A 22,417-nucleotide genomic window follows, 5' to 3' on the forward strand; every position below is an offset into this window, starting at 1 on the left:
ACAATGACAGCAATAAAAGATAACCAACTTATTCTCAGCTGCTAAAAGTCGTATCCAATGTGTAACAGAGTAATTAAACACAAACCACAAGTGAAGTTGCATAAGAAATGAACCTCTTTATTTGGACTCTCAATGATCCGACGGATGCTGCACTTCATACCATTCACACACAAGTGACCGTAAAAAAGTAGAGTAAGCATGGGATGCAAAACGTTCATAAAATATTAGAAAATGTCACGGGAGTCATCAGAATTAAATATAAATTGTACAAGACAAATATAATCAATGTAGCCTCTAGCTGGCTGCATTAATTCAATAATTAAGCCTGGCAGGTACATTAACATGACCTCGAGACCACTTGGTAAGTCTCCATATGACACAGGCTCTGTACCTCCTAGTGGATGCTTGGTATGTGAAAATACACCAGGCTGAACTTATGAAGTGTATTTCCCAAATCATTTCATGCATCACTGGAATGTAAACATGGAGTAAACATATTCCTTGGCCTATTATTAGTGTTCAGTTTACTCATAATCACATAATTTTTGTCTCAGATAAGCATCGTCATCCCCTGCTGCATCTTCATTATGCACAGACACTTGAAATCTGCTGCATTGTACCTGTGTCTATTTGCAGTAATATGTGGGTTGTACAAAGCTACAGAGGCCATGAAAAGGATAATCTGAGCCATTTGTAACAAAACACAATATGATATACAGTATAGTGAATAGTTAAAAATGAGATAGCCAAGTCTTAAAATTGTCAGCATTGTTAACTAGCAGACATCCTTTTTCACAAGCATGAGTGTGATGCATTTAGTAAGTCAGATCTATCCAAGAGCCTGCTCTGAAGAAATCCATGACTAGAATACTACTCAAGACCATTAAATCAACATATTGAGGATGCTGGAGCTGTGCATTTCAGGCACCACATTAACAGTTTATCAGGACATGACAGCCAACAGTTCACTCACAAGGCCAGGAAAAGCTATTCTCTCTCTTCACTGCATGACCAGAGAAGCAGGCGTTACATGCCTCATACAGTTATCACTGTAAATCTACTGAGACTCAGACAGAGTCCATGGATTACTAGGGTAGATGACTTTTGTTTTCAGGCTCTACCCAGCCAGCTCATGTGCGAGAAGACGTCAGATCTTTAATGTGTTACATAATGAGACAATGGAGAATTCATGACATCACATAACATGAATTGGGCGTTATCCCAGAGAGATGTAAACAGTGACATTTAGGCGATATAAACATACAACATTAGTTGCAAGATTTCTGCTCTCTAGCTGTTGGTGACTGGGCACCATCAACCACCACGTTCTCTATCTACAACAGTGCTGTATTAGTGTGGCAAAACATGCGATTATAGAAAATAAGCATAAGTTATCAATATCAAGGGAGAGTAAAAAATACAATTGGAAAACATATCTGTAAATAACCATCTTTTACTAGACAGACCTCCTATGACTCTGCTGAAATAAAATGTGAATGGTTATCCCTGCCTTATGATGCAACCAAAAGTGATCCAAAAGTTAAGACCATATTACACACACATGCACCTCCGCTCTGCCACATTCAAAGACAGAGGCCGTATAAGACAGTTTTTGATTCAACACTGATACCACATGATAATGTTAGGGTTCTGAGACTGAAACACACTGAGACACAACCAGAAAATATGGACATCGTCAAGCACCTTGAAAAGTATGATTCATCAAATCATCACGTTGGCCATTTGAGGAAGAGGGCACTGCGAGGGTGAGACGCTGCGATCCGGAGCATTTATTACAAGATCAAGCTTCATTTTCCCGAGCCAATCATATGGGGGGCGGAGGGCTGAGATGGGTTTCATTTAGTTTTCTCACCCAGCATTAGAGTGTAAATTGAAAACACTCTACCCTCCTTCCTTTTATCAATTCAATATCAAATCAGCTCTCGCACAGTACAAACCCCACCAGCCCTTATTCACTCCTCTGGGGATTCCTCGGCACAAAATGAGATTCATCATCATTTATGTAGTAGGGCATAAAATAACAGACAAATTGCAGCTGGCATGAAGTCTTCAAACTGCTGTTCTTTAAAAACAATTATACCATTCTGTTACATTTCACTCCAAATATCCTTCTCAAATTAACAATCGCACAACCCTTCTCTTTGGCTTTGTAGAAGTTTAGAGGAGGACAGTCACTTTGATTATGAGTTCAGGGAAAACAACCAAGACAAAGAATAAGCCTACAGTTGAATTACAAGCATTTCCTAAATCCTTTTGGTCCTCCCGTTTCCTGCACAAACATGTTGTCTAGAGAGGATCAAAAGAACCAAAGAAAGCTGTCTATGTTTCAACCAACACAAGTCCTCACTAGCACTGAATGCAGAACAATTAGGGTGGCCAGGAAGTGTATTGGTTTCTGTATATCAAACACTTGTCTACAAGTGAGTGTATCGCAGGGCCAGTTATAGTTTGGAGGCTAATATCAGAGAAATTTTTAATAAAAGTGCCTTACTTCTGGCTGGAAATTTTTTGAATCTACTAATCTTATGTGGTGCTGGGGATGTGTTCTGGAAAGAAGCCTTGCTCCGAGGCAGGAGGAAAAGAAAAGTAACTCATAGGGCTGAACCCTTAAGACAGCACCAATCCACCATTTTTCGCTCAGACCACGGCAAACTGAGCCTCTGCACATCATGTCACAGTCCTGCAGGTGACATGGAGCAGTTTTGTGTTTTTTTCCTCTGTCTTGCAATATAATAATCATCTGTATTCCATTTTTAATAAACTTAGTTGTATATAATAAAGTACAAAAATATTAGAGAACATATACACAGTTTTTTTGTCATTTTGTAGTGACTGCTTTGCCTGGTTTTCTTAAGCATACGTATATCTTTGTGCTGGGTGATGAGGAACTTAACAGGCCTCAAATGAAGTGTTTTTTTCCTTTCTTCTTTTCATATTGTTGATGTCCGGTCTGTTCCATCTGAGGAGGAGATTGGAAATAAATATGTTTCAAGACATATACAGTCATAAAATACACTGCACCATTCACAATTCAGTTCACAGTTTGAGCGTTCTACTGCTTCTTCTCCTTTCCACAGGCATTAAAAGTTATTGATGCCTCTTCATGTGCCCATGAATTTTTACATTAATTGCATGCTTTTCATGCATTTTTATGGCACGTCAACCACTGGACTTTGCATTTCTTATATTTATTAGATACATTTCTGGATAAGCAGCAGCTCCTTCCACAAGTTGGGAAGACACACGTCACTGCTGATTGAATATAAACAACGTCCTCACAATTGCTTTGGAACTACTTTCTCCAAAATATGCATTTGTTCATCTGCCATTGCTGTGTACGTCAACTAAAGAGAGGATGATCTTTGATGTAATTTCTTTATTATTTTCATATAATTATTCATTACTATTAATTATTATATAATTTTAAATTTAAATACAAATTTAGTTTAAACAGCAATCTGTAGATAAATACCAATGTGTATTTTCCTGCTATTTGATCTTTTACACCTCCAGAAAGTGAGCCAAACATTCTTTCAGACTGAACACAAAAAGACACCAGTAACTTATCAGTCAGTAAAATCTTACAGAGCTACTGAGTCTTAAACTTGTATGACATGATCATGCAAATTCATGCAAAAGTACAACATACGATGCACAGAGGTATGTGCCTTTCTCTTTACGCAAGAGGAACCAGACTGTAACTTGACTCATGTTTGTGTATAATTTACATGTTATATAATTTTAATACAGAAATACATCTAATGAAATATGAATTATGTTTGCAAAGGGGAAGTTGTGTGTGAACAAATTAGTATGTAATGCTTTCCCTGATAGACACAAACTGTTAATAAAATCCCTTTTCTCATTGCAGAGTTATAATACATAATGTGTTGTCTTGTTGGTAGGTGTGTGAGGTTTACCAGCCTGTGGCCTATTTAGTAGCGGGCTGCTGAGGACACTTACCCCCTAAGGCATGCTCTGTCATACTGAGGCACAGTGACTCCAGCGTGGGGTTGATCTCCAGGTCAGCACCTGGAACTTGGCATTCTGAGGGAATTAGTAAGAAACAGTTTCAGTCCACAGGAATATTACGATTTAGATTACTGTCAGGACTGCCATAAAGTCAAATTCTTTCATGCTCTAAATTTTAAAAAGCATGTGTATTTCTCTCTAAATACATAATGTCTAAAGATAATTAACTGGCCAATTTTACTTACAAAAGAACAGTTGCCATCATCAGGACATGACTATGCTTCATATAGTTTAACCACCTAAAAGATACCCTGTTTAGTTGTGCTGACGAATACCTGCTATCATGTTAATGTAATGTTCAGATAATTCTTTGACCTAATAATCTACAAACCAGGTGACTGATACTAAATGCATAATTAAAGTAGTTAAACCAAACAAAACAAGATTCAACATGTTGAATCTGCCGCTAATAAGGACCAACTGAAGCCAACAGAGTTGATTATCCAAACTGTCTGTTGGTAATGTCTAGTAGAGTTTACAGTTACTTCCTGTTTAAACTTTGACCAATCAAACTGAACAGCTGTGCACACAAACACTTTTACAACACAGTCCAGCATTACAATGGACTTTAAGGTAAGTGCATCTTCATTTTGAATGAAAAAAAATAGGTGAAGGTGGAATTGGTTTGAAACAGTTTAATCTGGACGACATGAGGAAAGTCTGTGATGTGCGATAACACATTGATGACCATATGACTTGTGATAAATAAATATTGAAGAGTGCATTTTAGCTGCCTGGTTGTTTTTAAATTCACTACAGGATTAGAATTGAATATTTTAAATGTAACTAAATAGAGCAGCAACATTAAATTTCCCTATATACACTCAATGATATCTTAGTGGAAACAAATCTAAAATGTCAACAAAATAAATTATATTCCAGACATCACTACACTGAGTGATGTTAAGAATGAATGAAGAACTCAGACATCAGTCAGAGTATCCTCCTCTCCTCTGTCCTTCTTCCTGCTGCTGCTGTTTGTCACTGCCTGCAGGTAATATTACTGCTGGTAGAGAGAGCAGCGGCTGGTTTGTCTCAGCCAGCAGATAGGTTTATCAGAATGTGCCAAATTTTCAGGTACGTGGCAAACTAATCTAAACAATTAGACCACATGAAGGGAACATTTAGTTTTACTTGTAACAATTCACTGTTAGCCATGCCAGCGTGCTGTGCTAGTGTAAAACATAGAGGATGAGAGACTGTGGACAGAGCAGATTAAAATATCGCCTTCTTGGAGTTATCTTAACTTCACTTTCACTACACTGTCTACACCACAGCCTCTCTGATCTGCTGGCTGTTGTGTGTATGTGTGTGTGTAAGCCAACAGTGAGCAGGACAGAGGCTGCAGCGTGATAATACGGTCTGTAGCCCCGAGGGAGCTAATACCATTGTCTCTTTTATTGAGCTTCAGGCAGCCTTTTGCAATGTGTTTATTGCGATGATAATGAAAATATGATTTGGCGATTAGAACTATTTTCATCATGTGGTCATTTGTGTTGCTTGTTGTAATGGAATCTATTGTAAAGTATGTATACCAGCACTGGCGCAGCTTCATAATATTATCATAAGAGGTACAAATCACTGTCAAAACTACAAAAAATTAGACCCCAGTAAAGAAATGATATACCTATAGGTTTGCTAGACTCACTGGGGAAAATCTAAATCTTAAAACTATTTCAATAAAACATTTTTCTTTATGTTAATTGATAATGCTTTTGGTAACCTTTATGCTGAACCAAACTACTGCATGTATGAAAAGCAAGCACATCTATAAGACCGCCTTATTTCCCACTACATTTTCATCACAAATACTTTACTGGCTGTTCACACATTTCCTTAAAATAAATGGCTATTGGATGTAAATGTAGTCTGTCTGAACATGTAAGTGGGTGAGACCCTTTTCACTGAGGTAAGGTGCCAGGTCGCCTCTGCAGTCCTCTTCCCTAGTTGAATGGCTAAAACAAAGTTTGTCTTTTATGTTTAGCATCAGTCACAGTTTAGATTTCACTTGCTCACAAACCAGAATGTGATCACAAGTGGTCACTCAAGATGCTCTTGAGATTTATTCTGATGTCAGTTGTAAACTCCAATCTGTTTCAAGTGGATGCAGACACAATAAAGAATAATACACGTATGAGGAGGTACAGAGCAGAGCTTAAAAGTGAATCTTTAGTACACAGGCCAGGGATTGGCCAATTGGGTGTTCAGTTTGACCTTTAACTGATCTTTGTACTTAGCTGCAAGACTGTGCAGTAACGAGCTAGATGGCTTTAAATTGGATCATTTGGAATGCCCAGAAGAATACACTCTTGATTGGTCTCTTTATTGCAAGACACATATTTTAATAGAACAGAGAAGGAGTTACCAAAGACTATCCAAGTGAACTCCTTCCAGTCTCTTATCTGTTTGCCCACTTTGTACATGTATATCTGATTCCTTGTTTTACTATTATCTGTTACAGTAAACTTAGAAAATGTGACATTGTTTTTATTAAATCATGTGTAGTGATGGCTTATGATGGAAACCTCGAAAGCTCGTCAGTTCAAGTAACTGGTGGTTTACGGAGAAAGGTGCAATAAATCATCAGTGGCAGTCCTGTGGTTAGAATACACCATTGTTTTCCCCCACCGCTAGCTCTCACTACATTAAGAGGGAAAATTTGAACAGCAGAGCATTAACTGAAAAAGCTCAACAGTTCAGTAACAATGTCCACACACTGAAATCACCTAATGCACAATGAGTTAGGAGGCACTGTCTATGGTCTTGTGAAGGTCTCCGGTTTTTAGTTTGACATTAAAGGTGTCTAACATTTAAGCAATTATTTCTTTTAAAATACAATACATCTTGTATATCCAGTCCTCTGTTATGAATGATGGTTTATAGAAATACTGTATTATTGTTGTTTTTGTATATAATTTGGAACGTAACAACAGCACGAGCCCCTAGCTGTAGTCGAGGAAACTGTAATTGTTGCTGGGTTCATACATTTGTTTAAGTTATGAGTTTTTGGCTTTCACACAGAATGCTATGTTATGGAAACGTCCTATGATGACTCTGTTGGAAAATGACAGGACCATTACAGATGAATTTGCAATACTCGTGTGGCATCTGGCACAGGAGACAAGGGAACTAAAAGGTTATGTATATTGTACGAGGTGACAGATTGTTTACTGCAACATGCCGCTACGTCTTGTCTTGTTATTTTGTCCTTGGCACAGAGGTAGAGCAGTTCTCTATTTTGGCATCTGACCAAATGGCCTTTTTTATAATGTAGCTTGTGTTGCCCGCAAAACCCACTAACAAGAGAGTCAAATCTGCCAATTCCAAATAATCTCTATTCCATTAACCATTTCCAAGTAAGCTTGATTTTTTTTCCCTTGAGGAGCTCTAGATAAGAAACACATAGTTTTTCCTTATCTGAATCAAGGGGTCTAAGGATAACAGCGTGTCATCTGCTGTACAGACTGTAAAGCTCCTTGAGGCAAATTTGCGATGTGTGATACTGGGGTGTATATAAAAAAAAAGTAAATTACTTGACACTAGTGTGGTAAAATGTAAACAGAAGATGAAGTGAAGCATAACTGACAAATATCAAAATGTAAACAAGGACAGTGATAGACTAAAAGGTGAGTGCATACACCCACGTGAACCCATGGAGAATAAAAGAGGCTCATACAATACCTTGCTGCTGGAACATGAGCATGGTTTGCGGGGAAGTGTGGACAGGGAGTGAGTGGGTCCGCTGCACAGAGCTGCGACTCTGACTTGGCATGCTGTTACTGCCCCCAGGGTTGGCAAACCACAGGTTCTATAGAGGGAAATAAGTTCTCATTACGCAAATGCCACTCATCATAGGAGGTTGGCATGGTTTGCTTATCTTTCAGTGAAGCCATTAAACAGAAACTCTTCAAGCTATGATAATGATCAATTCATATCAGAATGTGATGCCTAACCCCTTGTACTGTCTTGTGAGTACTGATTAAAATGCCAAAGTCTCATGTTTTCCTTTCAGAATAAATCTTTACAAAGTGTATTAGAGTCCTTGGGCATGTCATTAGGTGGGTCAGTAGCTTCAGACATAACAAATAGAGATATTGAAGAAAGACTCAGAACACAAACTGCACTAAAAATATGAAGTCAGTTTCAGATACCCTAAATAAATACTTTAACCTATGTAGTTAGATTTATGCACATGATCGATAAATATGATCCATCACAATTTAAAGCAAGCTACACGTGACCCAAACTGCTGGTAAAATGCTCATTCAGTGACAGGAATACTGACTTGTCTACCCTGGCCTGCCAGCGCAGGACTAGTGAGTGTGTGTCGTGGAGAAGCTCCTCCAATCCCGCCGGGACTCAGAAGACCCATGCGCCCAGCTGGGAGTCCACGAGGCGTCATCTGGAACTGCCTTTGGCCTCGCCGTGCTACACCTCCACTCACAGAGCCTGCTGTGGGGAGGGAGTTGGACCCATAGGTCCAGCTGGAGTAAGAAAAACAAATAAAAATCAATGAGAGTTAAGAGAACTGCATGTTCAACTTCTGAAGCTTCTTCATATGAAATTGTAGGTATTATTTGAATGAGGAAGAGAGAGAAATAAGGGAGGGGGAAAGAGAATCAAAGTAAAAGTTAGACAGTAGGGATAAGTGCATGAAGAAGGTAACATTGAGCTGGTGTGACATCTCCCCTGCTAAATAGGGAGATCAAAGCTAAAAGACGGCCAGCAGAGTCTTACCCTTTCTGTCGGTACACAGGCATGTCCAGCATAGCTTTCCGAGGGAACAGGCGGAGCAGTTTGAGGACCTGCTGCTTCCAGGAGACCAGCCTTTTCTTATGAGTTTCCGTAAAAGCCTGACACAGAGAACATACCGCAAAAGAAAAAAGGCATCCGATTTTCAAACAGAGTTGAAAGGGCTTCAGCACACGCACCTGGAATTTGTTATTTTTAAAGGAAAGAGCTCGTTTTATTCTTCATTTCAAGAGGAAAATCTATAGATGATTACAACTTTCTCTATCACTAACATTTAATGTAAATTTATCTACACGGTATTTACATAATTTAATATTTCTGCAATAAATCTGACATTAGGTGTGCTTACACAAAATTCATGCACACAAATGACTGAAACTCATTCAGCAAAAGAAAAAACTTACTCACCTCATGTATCAGACATTTCTCAATGAGCTGAAGGTAACAGCTGATATTCTCCTCATCTGGCCTTGACACCAGCAGCTGGGTGCACACTGAAACAACAAAACAGCCAGGGTTTATACATTCATGTCCAATAATAAATTTCAGATCTGAGGTACATCTGCAGATATAGATTTAATAATAATTAAAGATGCAAGCAGCGTTGGGTGGGCCCTCGCGGCCTGACGCGTGTCGGGCCATGACGCAGCTGCGTCGCAGTTGATCTTTGAAAACTCACAGATAGCACAACTTTTCATCATCAATGCCTTTAGAATAGTAGAAAACTGAAGCTGATCCAATTAATTCCCTAGGAGCAGTTTGTTAAAGTAGGCAAACGGTGTGAACAGTGAAAAATGGGTTTTGCATGCTTCAGGTGCATGGGCTTTAATGTGTTTCCTGATATGATACATGTCCCCACAAAATTTTGTGCCTGTAGGTTGAACGGGGTCTAATTTTTTCAAATTTTGTAGGTGGCGCTATGGAGCCATTTTGCCACACCCATATGTGAGACCCTTAAAATACATAATTTTTCACCACGCCTGATGTGTGTGCAAAGTTTGGTGAGTTTTCAGGTACATTAGAAAAGTGTGATTCAAATGGGAAAAAGAAAGAAAGGAAGAATAATACTTATAATTTCAATAGGGTCCTCACATGTTTCATGTTCAGGCCCTAACTATAGATTTTATTTGATGACGTCTTTCATGAAACTCGACGTGACTTTACATCATATAAGATCCGTAACAAAAAACAACAAGCAGCAATAAGAAAACATACAGTGTAGAAGGAGAGTGTTTTGGATTTTCCACCCACAATTTTTTTTCATAGCATGACATCTGCACTGCACTGGCGTGTTCACTGTTGCTTTACCTTGTCCGTGCTTGTAAAATATCGACAATTTCAGCGTCATGTAACGTAATACCAGATAACATCTCTCTCTGTTTCTCTGCAAAATGCTCAAATGGGTGGCCAAATATACTTTGGCGGACATTAATATACCTAGGCCGTCCGTCCAAGTAATGTCTTTATGTGGGAAAGACTGACATACCACCAATGAGAAAACAATAAGAAAACACCAACAATCGAAATAAAATAAAAATCGATATTGCAGTATAGAACAAGATGCAGTAGATGCTGTTAAAGTGAGAAAGCTAGTTTAAAAAGATGGCTTTTAAGAGCACTTTTCAGTTTGGGTGCAGCATAGGAGAAGGTAACACATTGTGTTAAGGCTGACAGCTGGCAGTGCCAGTAGACTTACTGTGGAAGACCGTAAAGAGCGAGAGGGAGTTAAAGTCTGAAGGAGGTTTTTGAAATAAGCAAGGGATAGATTGTGAAGAGCTTTAAATGTTAATAATAACATTTTGAAGTTAATTTGTTGTGGCACAGGGAGCCAGTGTAATTGAATCAGCTGTGGAGGGACATGTTCCGTGGACTGTGAGTGTGTAACAATCCATGCTGCAGAGTTCTGGATGAGTTGGTTTATTGGGGGATGCCTGCCAGGATCGCATTGATGTAGTCATTGCGAGATGTTTCGCAGATGGAAAAAAGGCTATCTGAGAGACATTGTTTATATGACTGGAGAAAGAAAGGGTACTGTCCAAGATAACACCAAGGCTCCTAACCTGTGTGGAGACAGGTACGATGGCTTCAGCAACTGGGAGTGAACAGATACTAATTTTTGAGAATGTAGATTTAGAACCAATGAGCAGTAGCTCAGTCTTACTAGTGTTGAATTTTAGGTAGTTGTTCATCATCCACATCTGTATATCATGGAGACAGGCAGTGAGAGTACTGGAGGTGGAAGTAGAACATGGCTAAGTAGAAAATAATAAACAGAAGTGGCTCTTGTAGTACTCCATGCTGAACCCCCAACTCCAATGCTAGCAATGAGGAGCTTATGGGATATGGTTTCAAAGGCTGCAGTGAGATCCAGGAGGATGAGGATAGAGATTCGGGCTGTTCTATTAAACAAATTTTTAATCACAATTTCAATTTTGGCTTCCAACGATTATAAAAAGAACTTAATCGATTATTGTGCCGCATGCTGTTTCGCCATGACACTCGTTTTATCTTATGTTATAAATCCAGCGCACCCTTTACCTTTTCTTCAACCAGGGCAAACACTGCTTTGCGCCTCCATCCATATAAGATGCTGTTTAAAGTTAATAACATGCGATCACTACTATTTCTTAGTGAAGGGGCTTTTTGGGCTAATGCATATTAATTAAAGAAATGAAGCATTTAATTTTAAAAGGTTAATATATGCATGATGTTTCCTAACCTAATCCGTAATCGTGTTAATAATTGTGATCTCAATTATGACCAAAATAATCTTGATTACGATTTTTGATATAACTGAGCAACCCTAATAGAGAGTAGACCGGAATCGGCTGCAGAGGTCATTGGTGATCTTAACCAGGCCAGTTTCTGTGCTATGCTTTGGTCGAAAGCTGGATTGGAATTGTTCAAGAAAATCACTGTTATCAAGATAGATCTGTAGTCGAGATAAAACAACCCTCTCAAGGATTATGGCTGATGAATGGTAAATTGAAAATACGGCTGTAATTATAATTCAAGCTGGGAAAAACCATCTCTCTTACCTTTACCCATGACTCGGGTGAACTGTCCAGCAATGTCGCCGTCTGAGATGGGTGTGGCTGATGAGTCTCCATCACAGGGAGGTGGGTTGTGGGACTGGAAACCCTCTGAGGCCGGCTCTTTGTCTGCTCCTGTTTTTGTGGCTTCTGTAGAGGAGGTGGCTGTGTCCGGGGCGGTGGAGGTGTCCGAGGCAGTCTGTGCTGCACTGGGTGGGCTGTAGGCCTTGATGGGTGTGATGATGATTTGTTGCATCTCTTGGAGGGCGTTTCGCAGGTTTCCCCCTTCCAAAATATCCTGCAATGAGATGACAACATCAGTTTCACATGCGTATATGTATAAGCGATTCAGAGGTAGGGATGTAGCGATTACCGGATATCACTAATAACCGCGCTTTTAAACATCACAGTTAATTAATCGTAAAGACTGCACTACACCGAGTGTTTCTGTTGCAGGTAAAGGAACTGTTGCAACTTGCACAAAATGAAAACAAAAAGTTACAAAAGCAGTACATCTGCTTAAATTGCCGTGATTATCAGAGATATGGAGGCTAGGCTACTAGAGTACACTGGCTTAACTATGGCAGAGGGCACTAAACTGTGAAGCTTTATTTCCACCAAAAAAAAAAAAAGACGGCAGAAGTCGGCAGTGTGGGAGAATTTCGGGTACACCAATACTGACCAGGGCGTTACTGACGTATCATCTATTCAAAAACTTGCCGTTAAAAGGTTGCTACTAAAGGAGCGAATACCTACATCAAATTTGATGCAGCACATGCAGGATCACCACCCAGCTTTGCACGCCCAAGTAAAGGTAATTCATAATAATTGAGTTAAATAACGTGGCAAGCTGGTAGGGAATTAAATATAAATGTGTCACTTACAATCGATGGCGTAGCGGTGAGAGTCGGGCGTTCGGTGCAACGTAAAACAAAAAAAAAGCAGCATGTAACCTTTCAGACTCACCGCAACAGCAGCACCGTGAGCTCACCGCGGTCAAAGTACTTAAACTTTTGCGCTGACCATAGTCCTCTCAAGACAGTCAGTAACTGAACATTTAACGTTACATCCTGTTGCCTCCTCCTGTCTGTGTTGGTAAAATATTAGGCTTTGTATGCCAATATGCCAGGTGTAAAACACTAACATAACACCAGGAGCTTACAAACTTCCAGGACTACCAATTACGTGCATTTCAGTTATTAATAACACTGCACAAGAGATGTTCTCAATTTCTCAATCACCTTCACTAAAACCTATATGTATGGATGAGAGTTGATGACAATAACTTGGGGCGGCTGTGGCTCAGGAGGTAGAGCGGGTTGGCCGTTAATCGGAAGGTCGGAGGTTCAATCCCTGGCTCCCCCTGGTTGCGTGTCCTTGGGCAAGATACTGAACCCCGAATTGCCCCTGGCGGCTGTTCCGCCAGTGTATGAGTGAGTGTGAATGTTAGTTTCCGTTTGAGCACTTAGTGTATGAATGTGTGTGAATGCAGATGTAATGTAAAAGCGCTTTGAGTGGTCGAAAAGACTAGAAAGGCGCTATACAAGTACGGAGCATAACAGTTCAGTTTATTCCTCTCATTAATAACAATTTCACCTGGGGCATAAATAAAGTCAATATTCGTCTTATATTAATTAGATAATACTTAAATATTATAGACGTATAATTGTTAATGTAATTAAATATTAAAAATCAACTTAGTGTTGTTAAATTAATTAATGCATATTAATAATGGTGAAACTGTGATTATTCACACACACACACACACACACACACTATATATGTGTATATAAATCCTGTTTTTTTTTGTTTACCATGCTGTTAATTTCCTATAAGGTATTTGATTGGCTTAGAATGATAAAAATTGTTCCACTCTTTCCAATTACACTGATTGCTGGCATGTCTATTTAAGTGGTGGTTTGAATGTTGGTTTTAATGTATCAAACATGGAATCAAAACCAAGAAGGGAGAGAAAGCCCAACTGGACAGATGAACAGTGTTTACTGTTAGCCCAGTTAGTGGATGAACACAAGGCCATTCAAAAAGGAAAATTCGGGCCGGGTGTCACAGCACAGGGCAAGAAGCAGACGTGGGAACAGTTCATCCCCCCTGCTTGTGCACACCAGGGAAGCCTGCTATATTCATAAATGCAGTTTTTTGAGCCTGCAAGGTGGGAATGTCCAGTGGAAACGAAATGAACTGTGACACAATAAGAGGTTCTGAAAGTGCTGTAATTGTTTGTGTGATCACTCTGCTTAGAGAAGGTTGTGACAGACCCAAATCATCACTGCTGGATTGTTGCATTTTCCCAGTTGCCAAATATCTTAATGTAGTGATTACTTTCATTTCTGCCGCTATGGCATTCCTGCGCTGTGTCGGAGATGTTAGCGCGTCTCTAATAAGATCAGTCACAAACATGATCCCTGCACGATCTAATCTATAGCGTCTGATTAACTCACTGTCATCCATTGTCTGCAACACATTTCTTCTCCCTCTTTGTCTTTCTGCCATTTTCTCCTCTACTAAGGAAACTCTTAAGCCTCTAAAAAGTCCTCGTCCGTGCTCCTAACAATTTTGACCTTAGGGCCTCTTTTAAGGGTTAAGATGCTTTCTGAATTACTTTTTTCTTTACTAGGATTTTTTCTGCAATTGTAAGAGTAAACGCCCACATTTCTAAGAATTTTCTTAGAATTTTGTCACTAGGAGCTACTCTTTGCATTAAGATTTTTTATGAATACGGGCCCTGGTTTTGAGGCTAAGGGGCAGCAAACATTTGCCCCATTGAAATATCTTGGGAGGAAGACACATAATCTCTACTGGCTCTGCTTTGTGTCTGTTTCTGTTCCAACAAGCAAAATGGGAAATTCTTCACTGAACTAAAGAAAGTGTCACATGAACATCACGGAGTACACACTCAAATGCATTTTTGATACAAGTGAAAATTCATTTGGAAAAAAACTGTTTTCTTTAGTATGAGAAGAACATCAGCATTCTGAATTACCTTTTCTAAAGACTTGAGCACACTCTGTCTCTCTCGCAGTTTCTGGATACTCAAGGCGATCTTATGCCGTGCTCCTTTAGTAACGTTCTAGAAAGGACAAATAGAAAGCAACAGGATGGCACAAGAAGCAGACAAGTGATTTCTTGTGGGAACACTACGCAATTTATACAGTTACTAAATAACAAACCTAATCACCATTTGTTACATTAAAGCCAAGGGGCAGAGGCAAAATCGCACCATTTGTATGTGTGACTGGCTCAATATAACTGTAGGGTGCGTTGCTTAATTTCACGCCTCATTGAGAGTTGATGTATCATCAGGTTTGACGACAGTAATGTTCACAATTGATAAGGAGGGTGGAATAATCAAAGCCCAGCCCCAGTGTATGTCAAAGGGAGGCTTAAAAACCTGTGACTCCAGGTGCTGCTCTGTGAGAATCATCATCTCCTCATAGGTCATCTGCGAGAAAAGTGATGCATATTTATGAAGGCGTAGACTCTTTAACCATGCGGGAACATCTAGAACAAATACACACCAAAGGACAAAAAAAAGTAATGTTACATTTCGGCTTATATCACCACAGCTGTTGGCTGTGCACGGCTTTTACCAGAGCCAAATGCCGCTACAGTAATGAACTCTGACCTTTCATGCCACTGCCATCCTCTTGGAAGGTGTTGCGACTGGAGCCCTGTTCTTCTGTCTGCTCACTGCCTGAGGAGGCTACACTGCTCTGGGGTGAAAGGGGTGCGTGGTCTGTTGGAAATAAGTTCTGCCGGCCCCCTGCATCATCCTGGCTAACCCACTCAGAGCCACAAGCCTGTAGACTGGAAGGAATAACGCACATGGGCTTCTTCAGAGGGCTGGGCTGCATCTGCCCACCTAGACCTGGTGAGGGAAACAAATGAGGAACAACAGAAATTCTTTTGAATTCTTTTCAAAGAAATTAAAAAGTTGTTAACAATCTAAGATCGTTAACAAAATGCACACCATTTGGTACAATAAGGGGTATATGTCTACGATGGTCTCATTTGTCAATTTTCCTCATGTTTTCACCCAATTTCAGAAATGAGGAGAATGCCAAACGTTACCCGCGTTATTGCTGTTGATGGGAGATGACATCCCGCCTGGGAAAGGCATGTGTCCGTTCTGACCCGCTGGAGATGTGCTGGATGAAGGGGGCTTTTCGTGCCAGGTGAGGCCAGGGTCCAGAGCCTCAGCAGAGCTGGGCCATTCATCTGAGCCCTGGCGCGGGTGGTAGGGGCTAGATGGGGCCCTGGGTGCATAGCCACTAGATAGGTGCTCCTCCAAGTGGTTTAGCCACATGGCCAGAGAGGTGCGGTCATCCAGTGTGGTGGCAGGGTGGATGAGTGCATAGGACAGCAACTGTCTGCTTTCTTCCACAAACAGGCTACTCTCAATAGTGTGACTCAACACCTTCTGCAGCAGCTTCATGTACTCACATTTGGCCTCGCTGTTGCGTGGCTGCAGCAGAGGCAGATGGGACAGCAGCAAGGACACAACTTTCTCCTTTGGCTCCTGATGCCACTGGCTGACAATTGCTAATGACAAATGGCAAACAGACAATTCCACTTGCAATTAATCTTTCATTACTGGTTTAATATAAGCCTTCATCAATTTTATGAAAAGAACTAATGGTGTTTCACAATCAGACAAAATCAATAGTGTTAAATAAAAACTCAAAAACAAACTCAGCTACCTGCATTGTTGGCCTCAGCTTCTAGGATGTGGATCTCTGTGCAGTCTGCTAGCCAGTGTTCAAGGCAGATGTGTAAGAAGCGAGCCTGGGTGCGGGACACCCTCTTCAGGAGGGACAACAGTGCCACCGTCTGTTCACACTCATTCCAGCCCTTGAACCAATCTGTGAGGATACCTACCTGGTCTCGGAACATCATGGCGTGTCTCCTCGGTAAGGAGAACAGGAATGTGTGGATGGGGAGGGGGGTATGGGAAAGACTGTTCTCTCAGACACAGACAGTATCAGTCTCACCCCGCACAGCGGGGTCGTATTTGTAACAGTCCTGGGATCCCCTCAGACTGGACCGAGGGGCCCTCACATGGTGCAGAAGAAACTGCAGACAGGGACGCCGTGTGGATTATTGGGAAGATGTCTTAAGAAGTGAGGCTGAAAGTGTGTGTCAGTAGTAGTTGGTAATGACACAAACAGGAAAAAAAAATTTTTCACTCTGGCATGTTCCGTATCACATCATCCGTGCCCTATAGATAAAGAAACAGACAAAGACAAAACATGAGTGCTTCAGCAGATTAAGTCCATCTATTCCTCCCTCAGACTTAATACTGGAATATGTTCTTCCAGTACATTCTTACAGTATGTACATTCTTCTGAACCGAGGCTGCAACCAAGAGACATGATTGTCTTAAATGATGGAGATGGATCATCAGCTTCAGTGAGGTACGAACTGAATTAACATTGAAGGTATGTAATATATAAATAAGAGAGTATGGCACACACAGCCTATTCATGACAAACACACTGCTTCAAACTTTTATGATATGCAAAGGATGGCAGAGATAAGGAATACTACGTCAAATTGGAGTTTTAGAACAAATCTTGCAAATCAATTCCTGACATTTTATATAGATATGATTGTAAGGGTGTTACCTGAGATAAGCTTTGACTAATAAAGTATCACTTCAAGCGATTCACAAAAGGTGTGTCAAACACATTATCCTAAAGATGAGAGTCCAGATCAGTAACACAGAGTAATTCTTAACGTACAATGTCAAAATAGGCTGCTATCCAAAGAATAAGGGCTGCCATCAGTGCCCTGTATTAACGACAGCTAATTATAATATACTAGTTATCCCTACTGAAGAAAAGTAGTCTCTAATCAGCTAGGGTAACGTTACATGCCAAAACTAACTGCCAACACTGCAGCTATCACCTGTAACATTATGAGCTATAATTTTGATTAAACAACTAATGAGTGTCTGACTTTAAGATCTGATCAGCAGACTGGTGTTGTGATTATCCCTGTGAGGTTTAGTAAGTTGAAACAGACTAGCATTCAATTCAGATTTGGCTTGGTTCAGTTATGACGTTTGAGACAGACTATTCGACACAGTATAGACATTTCAAAGCAGGAGTATCGCAGCAAGATGTTTCGATGCCTTGCTTCACAACACCAAAACCACGTGACCACCACAAGCCGGCCTCATCAGAGAAGTGTCGCGCTGGTTTTGAATACTGGGTGTTCTTGGTAATCTGCCTCAGTGTTTATCATAGCTGTAGACTCTGTTTAAAAGTGACTGGCTTTATTGAACCAAATAACAACACTGAAAGCGGTGAAGCCACTTGTATCCTAACTGTTTCATCATAATCTCAGATTTAATCCATGCATACGGATACAATACTAATGATTTGGCCAGCAGATGTCGCCATTTGGGACTGTATAAAATTGTTCGAAACAGTGAACCATTTTCTATACAATTGCTTCATAGTGATTCAGTACTTTAGAAAGCCTCGTTTTCCTGAACACTAGCTTGGTCGGCAAAAATCAGTGATGAGAGATTCGGCATTTGTACTGTTTTTCAGAACACTGTTGCTTTACCCTTTCTCCGTTTCGTAACGTTACTTCAGTCTTAGCGATGCAAACAGGGACGTTAAAACGCAGTCACTTTTAATCGACAGCAGGTTGTAGCTAGTTGACTAGATAAAGTTATGTGAGTTGCGATTTACAATAAACACAAAAGGTTTGTTGTTTACCTTTGTCAGTTGTCACTGGTTAGCGAGCTAGGCTAAAGTGCTAATGCATAGCTAGCTCGACGGTAGGTACAGCTAAATGCTAGCGCTAGCGTCTTAGCTAGCAAGTTTTGCTAATAGATGCAGTAACGTTAGCTTAGCTGAAAGAAGCGTAGATTTCGATCCCATACGAGGTATTCCTTAAGGATGCTCCTTTACAGCGGCACGCTCCCTAGGTTTCAAACATACCATGTTAAAGAATGTATGTACAAAATGTTTATTGCAGTGCAGAAAATAAAGAGTACGCCTGGAGAAATCTACTTCGATTTTGAGTTGACGTAAGACGTGTGTACAACGTCATACGCCCGGTCGGCACGTAATGTTTTGTTCCGCCCACAGTCTAGTTCCCACCCTGGCACACATGCCTTTTTGTAGTAAAAGTAGGCACTACGGGCATGGTCATACGGAAAAAATGACAACTGGAAGACATTCGTCGTATATTTACATATATTATGATATAAGTCTTCGTATGAAACGTTTTATATCAGGTTTTCTGTGCTGAGTAACTTGGCTGATTGTTACTACCAGAGACGTTATTACTACTCAATAAATACTGCTGTAGTGCACCAAATTCTTTTTACATTGTTATGTTATTTTCCCAATTAATCGATTCGTTTAAAATGTCATGATTGGGGTGTTCCCGGAGTTGCAATATTTCCTAAAGTTTCCACCTGTTGAGTACAGTATAACAGCATTTTTTTGTCCTGTGAGATACAATTATAGTTTACACTTTTAATTTGACAATATTCCCAGGGGGTAGGGAGGATCATCTATTTTAATCATAAGGTTGGTGGTTCAAGTCCTTTTCCCTCCTGTGCACGTAACCTTGAGCAAGACACTGGACCCCAACTGATTTCTATGTAATGTTATGTAATGTATTCACCTTGGAAAACACACCTGTGGCTCTAGTTTTTTTATTTTCAGCATGACAGTCATATAGTGAGATTTGGTTTGAGAAACATTCAGTTTGAAGCTTGCAGGGAAGTGGCCCAAAACGCAACGGCACAGTAATAGTGCCTCACAATCTGATCCACGTTAATAATGTGATGCACAATGACCACATATTGTACATATGTAGTCATAAAACAACAATAGAGTGATACATCGACAGGAACCTTTAATCATGGATAACGCTTACTTTGATTTTAGTAGTAGCCTATATTTTACTTTCATGGGAAGTGAAAGTAACCCTAATCCTACTAATGTTGTCACACTGGTTATGGATAGGATTTGGTAAAATTAATCTTCTTCAACTTCAGTGTGGATCTATTAAAATGAATCACAATCTCCTCTGTCATACTGAGATTCATAGGTTTGTCATATGCGTTAAAAGATGGTCAGAACGTTTCATACTCTACTGAGCTTGCATACTGGTGCATACTTTTGTCGTTGAAAAGAGGAACCAGCCCTGATGCATGCTCTAGCTGTATGTCAGCCCTCCCCTTGCCATCTTAAGGAGGATCTTGACAGTCTGAGAGTAGCTGTCAGCCAAACTGTTTCAGCAAGGCAGTGTCACCCTGAAGACAGAAAAGGATCCTTTGAGAATGGTAGGTGAAACTGATGCAATTGCTTGAAAGATTTAGCTTTTCTGTTAAAATTTACTGGATTTGATCATTTGTCATTCTTACACATTTGTGTATATATATTTTTTACTTTGCCATTGCGACACAAGCCGACCATCCCCCGTGCTCTTTTGCACAGGAAACTACATTCTTGCATGTTGCAACAAAAACATTTCCTGCCCTCAATATGTCAGAATAGTGTCATGAATGTTTAATGCATTCATGCAAGGTGGATAGAGACCTCAACATCTGAACAAATCGAGCAAATGTCTCTAGCTTTGTTTCTATTTCTGGCCTGTAGACCAATCCATTTAATTTTATCACACAATTTGATTGCTTTTTTACCCTATTTTGCAGTCAAGCTCCCTGGTTGTGTGTGAAGTGGATGAAAGTCTGAAAGAGAAACTGAAAAAGTTTAGATTCCGAAAAGAGACCAACAATGCGGCCATATTAAGTAAGTATCAAGTATCACATACTAATGATGAATGTTATAGTTACTTGTATATCTCCACTCTAACACATTTAACTCTAAAAGTTGATTAACACAAATCCCATAAAAATACAAAACAGAACCAAAAGCCTAAATATTCATTCTTATTTCTTAGTGAAAATAGATATGGAGAAACAACTTGTTATCCTTGAGGAGGAATATGAGGCAAGTGACATTTTGTAATGGGTTATTTTTTGTAGTTGTTTCCTTCTGCATTAAAAGTCACTGAGACTCACCTTTGTCTTTTAGAACATCTCACTGGATGAGTTGAGAGAAGAACTTCCAGAGCGGCAACCCCGATATCCTGACTAAATAATTATAACAATCAATATATATGAATATAACAAAATCCTCAAATACACTGAAAGTATATTTGCAAATTCCTCTATTGAAGCTGCAATGAGAAAATCAGTGTTTTAAAAAGTGGAACTTCCTTGACAGTTGTGCACATTCATTGTCTACAGCTACAAATATGTCCATGCTGATGGGAGGGTGTCTTACCCACTGTGTTTCATTTTCTCCAGTCCAATGGGTGAGTAGTTACAGTATCTTAAATCAAAAGTAATCTTTCTCCTTAGATTAAACTTCTGTTCTGCATATCAGAATATACCAACTGCCAAATTAATAGGGATCTCTTCTTGTCTCCACTTTATTTAAATGTATTTAAGCGATTGAAGTTGCATTTGGATTTGTTGAGGTATGTTTGACTGGTCACATTAGAGAATCCCTTTTGAGCATGTCAAATTCATTTTAACAGGATGTAAGCCAGAGCAACAGATGATGTATGCAGGCAGCAAAAATCGACTGGTCCAAGCTGCAGAGCTCACAAAGGTATGTCAAAATTATGACCTGGAGTTTATCATCAAGAATTATAAGTGTTTGAATGAAATAAAAAAACTTCTTTTAAATTGTATATATATGTGTGTTTGTTTACAAATGTGCCTTTTATGGTAAATGTGTCAAATATATACAGATGCTCATTGCAAATCTCCATTTTCTCAATCTGCACTCAAGTATTTTTTTTAATGAATCTTTTTTTCAAACCCACAGCTACAAGGTAGTTTATTAGTCCTGATACAGCACAACGCAGCATAACAAATAGAAAATTTTAGTTCCTTCATGCTACACACACAACATATAATTAAGTGTAGGCCTATAGGCCTAGATCAAACCCTAATGATTATTTTTAATTGGGAGCTTATTCAGCAGGATGTTCATACTTTCAGATGTCATTTGGTATGTTTTGATTCTTCTGCCCAACAAATTATCAATTACTAATTTCATGAGTTAACTTCTCTGAACTTTTTCTATCTTTATGATGTTGTTATTCAGATTTTTGAATGTGACAATGTGTGCTTTACTCTGAGGTCTTTGAAACAAGAAACGCTGATGACTTGACAGAAGAATGGCTGAAGAACCAGCTGGCATTTTTTCGCTGAATCTGCATCTCCCGTATCTCCGATACTATCAGTCTTTCTTTGTGAAACATGGCTATCGATTTTCATTTTTAATTGTTGTGCATGTTATTACTAATAAATGTACTGTATGAAATCAAGTTTTAAACTGGTCAGTTGTGCATTGACATCAATACTTCAACAAGGGCAATCCCCTATTGTTTTACCAACAAAGGTCTGAACTGAGCGTCAATTAAACAAATTACATATTTAATCATGTCCAAAGACATGTGGACTAGGTTAATTGTTGGCTCTAAATTGTCCTTAGGTGTGCGTGTGTGCATGGTTGTTT

The 22,417-nt window shown here is 39.7% G+C and overlaps 2 protein-coding genes across 2 annotated transcripts; one reads left to right on the forward strand and one right to left on the reverse strand.

Annotated features, from left to right (window-relative positions):
• Positions 1–91: 91 nt before the first annotated feature.
• LOC119882375 (protein Smaug homolog 2) lies at positions 92–18,910 on the reverse strand. The gene is made up of 13 exons (XM_038692390.1): positions 18,584–18,910; positions 16,556–17,073; positions 15,927–16,397; positions 15,481–15,723; positions 15,247–15,356; positions 14,839–14,925; positions 11,844–12,135; positions 9,214–9,299; positions 8,791–8,906; positions 8,339–8,537; positions 7,735–7,861; positions 3,985–4,068; positions 92–2,980 (listed from the first exon to the last, which is right to left on the reverse strand). Exons 2-13 carry the CDS (start codon positions 16,749–16,751, stop codon positions 2,952–2,954), a joined length of 2,040 nt encoding a protein of 679 aa, XP_038548318.1. The 5' UTR covers positions 16,752–17,073; positions 18,584–18,910; the 3' UTR covers positions 92–2,951.
• Positions 18,911–20,008: 1,098 nt separating this feature from the next.
• On the forward strand, positions 20,009–22,226 carry gmfg (glia maturation factor, gamma). The gene is made up of 7 exons (XM_038692392.1): positions 20,009–20,166; positions 20,539–20,635; positions 20,787–20,836; positions 20,921–20,970; positions 21,121–21,203; positions 21,429–21,502; positions 22,039–22,226. Exons 1-7 carry the CDS (start codon positions 20,164–20,166, stop codon positions 22,108–22,110), a joined length of 429 nt encoding a protein of 142 aa, XP_038548320.1. The 5' UTR covers positions 20,009–20,163; the 3' UTR covers positions 22,111–22,226.
• The last annotated feature ends 191 nt before the right edge of the window (positions 22,227–22,417 follow it).

This window comes from Micropterus salmoides, unplaced genomic scaffold (genome assembly GCF_014851395.1).
Source record: "Micropterus salmoides isolate LMB-PRFRI ecotype aquatic unplaced genomic scaffold, ASM1485139v1 Ms_hic_scaffold_3, whole genome shotgun sequence".
Taxonomy (NCBI): Eukaryota; Metazoa; Chordata; class Actinopteri; order Centrarchiformes; family Centrarchidae; genus Micropterus; species Micropterus salmoides.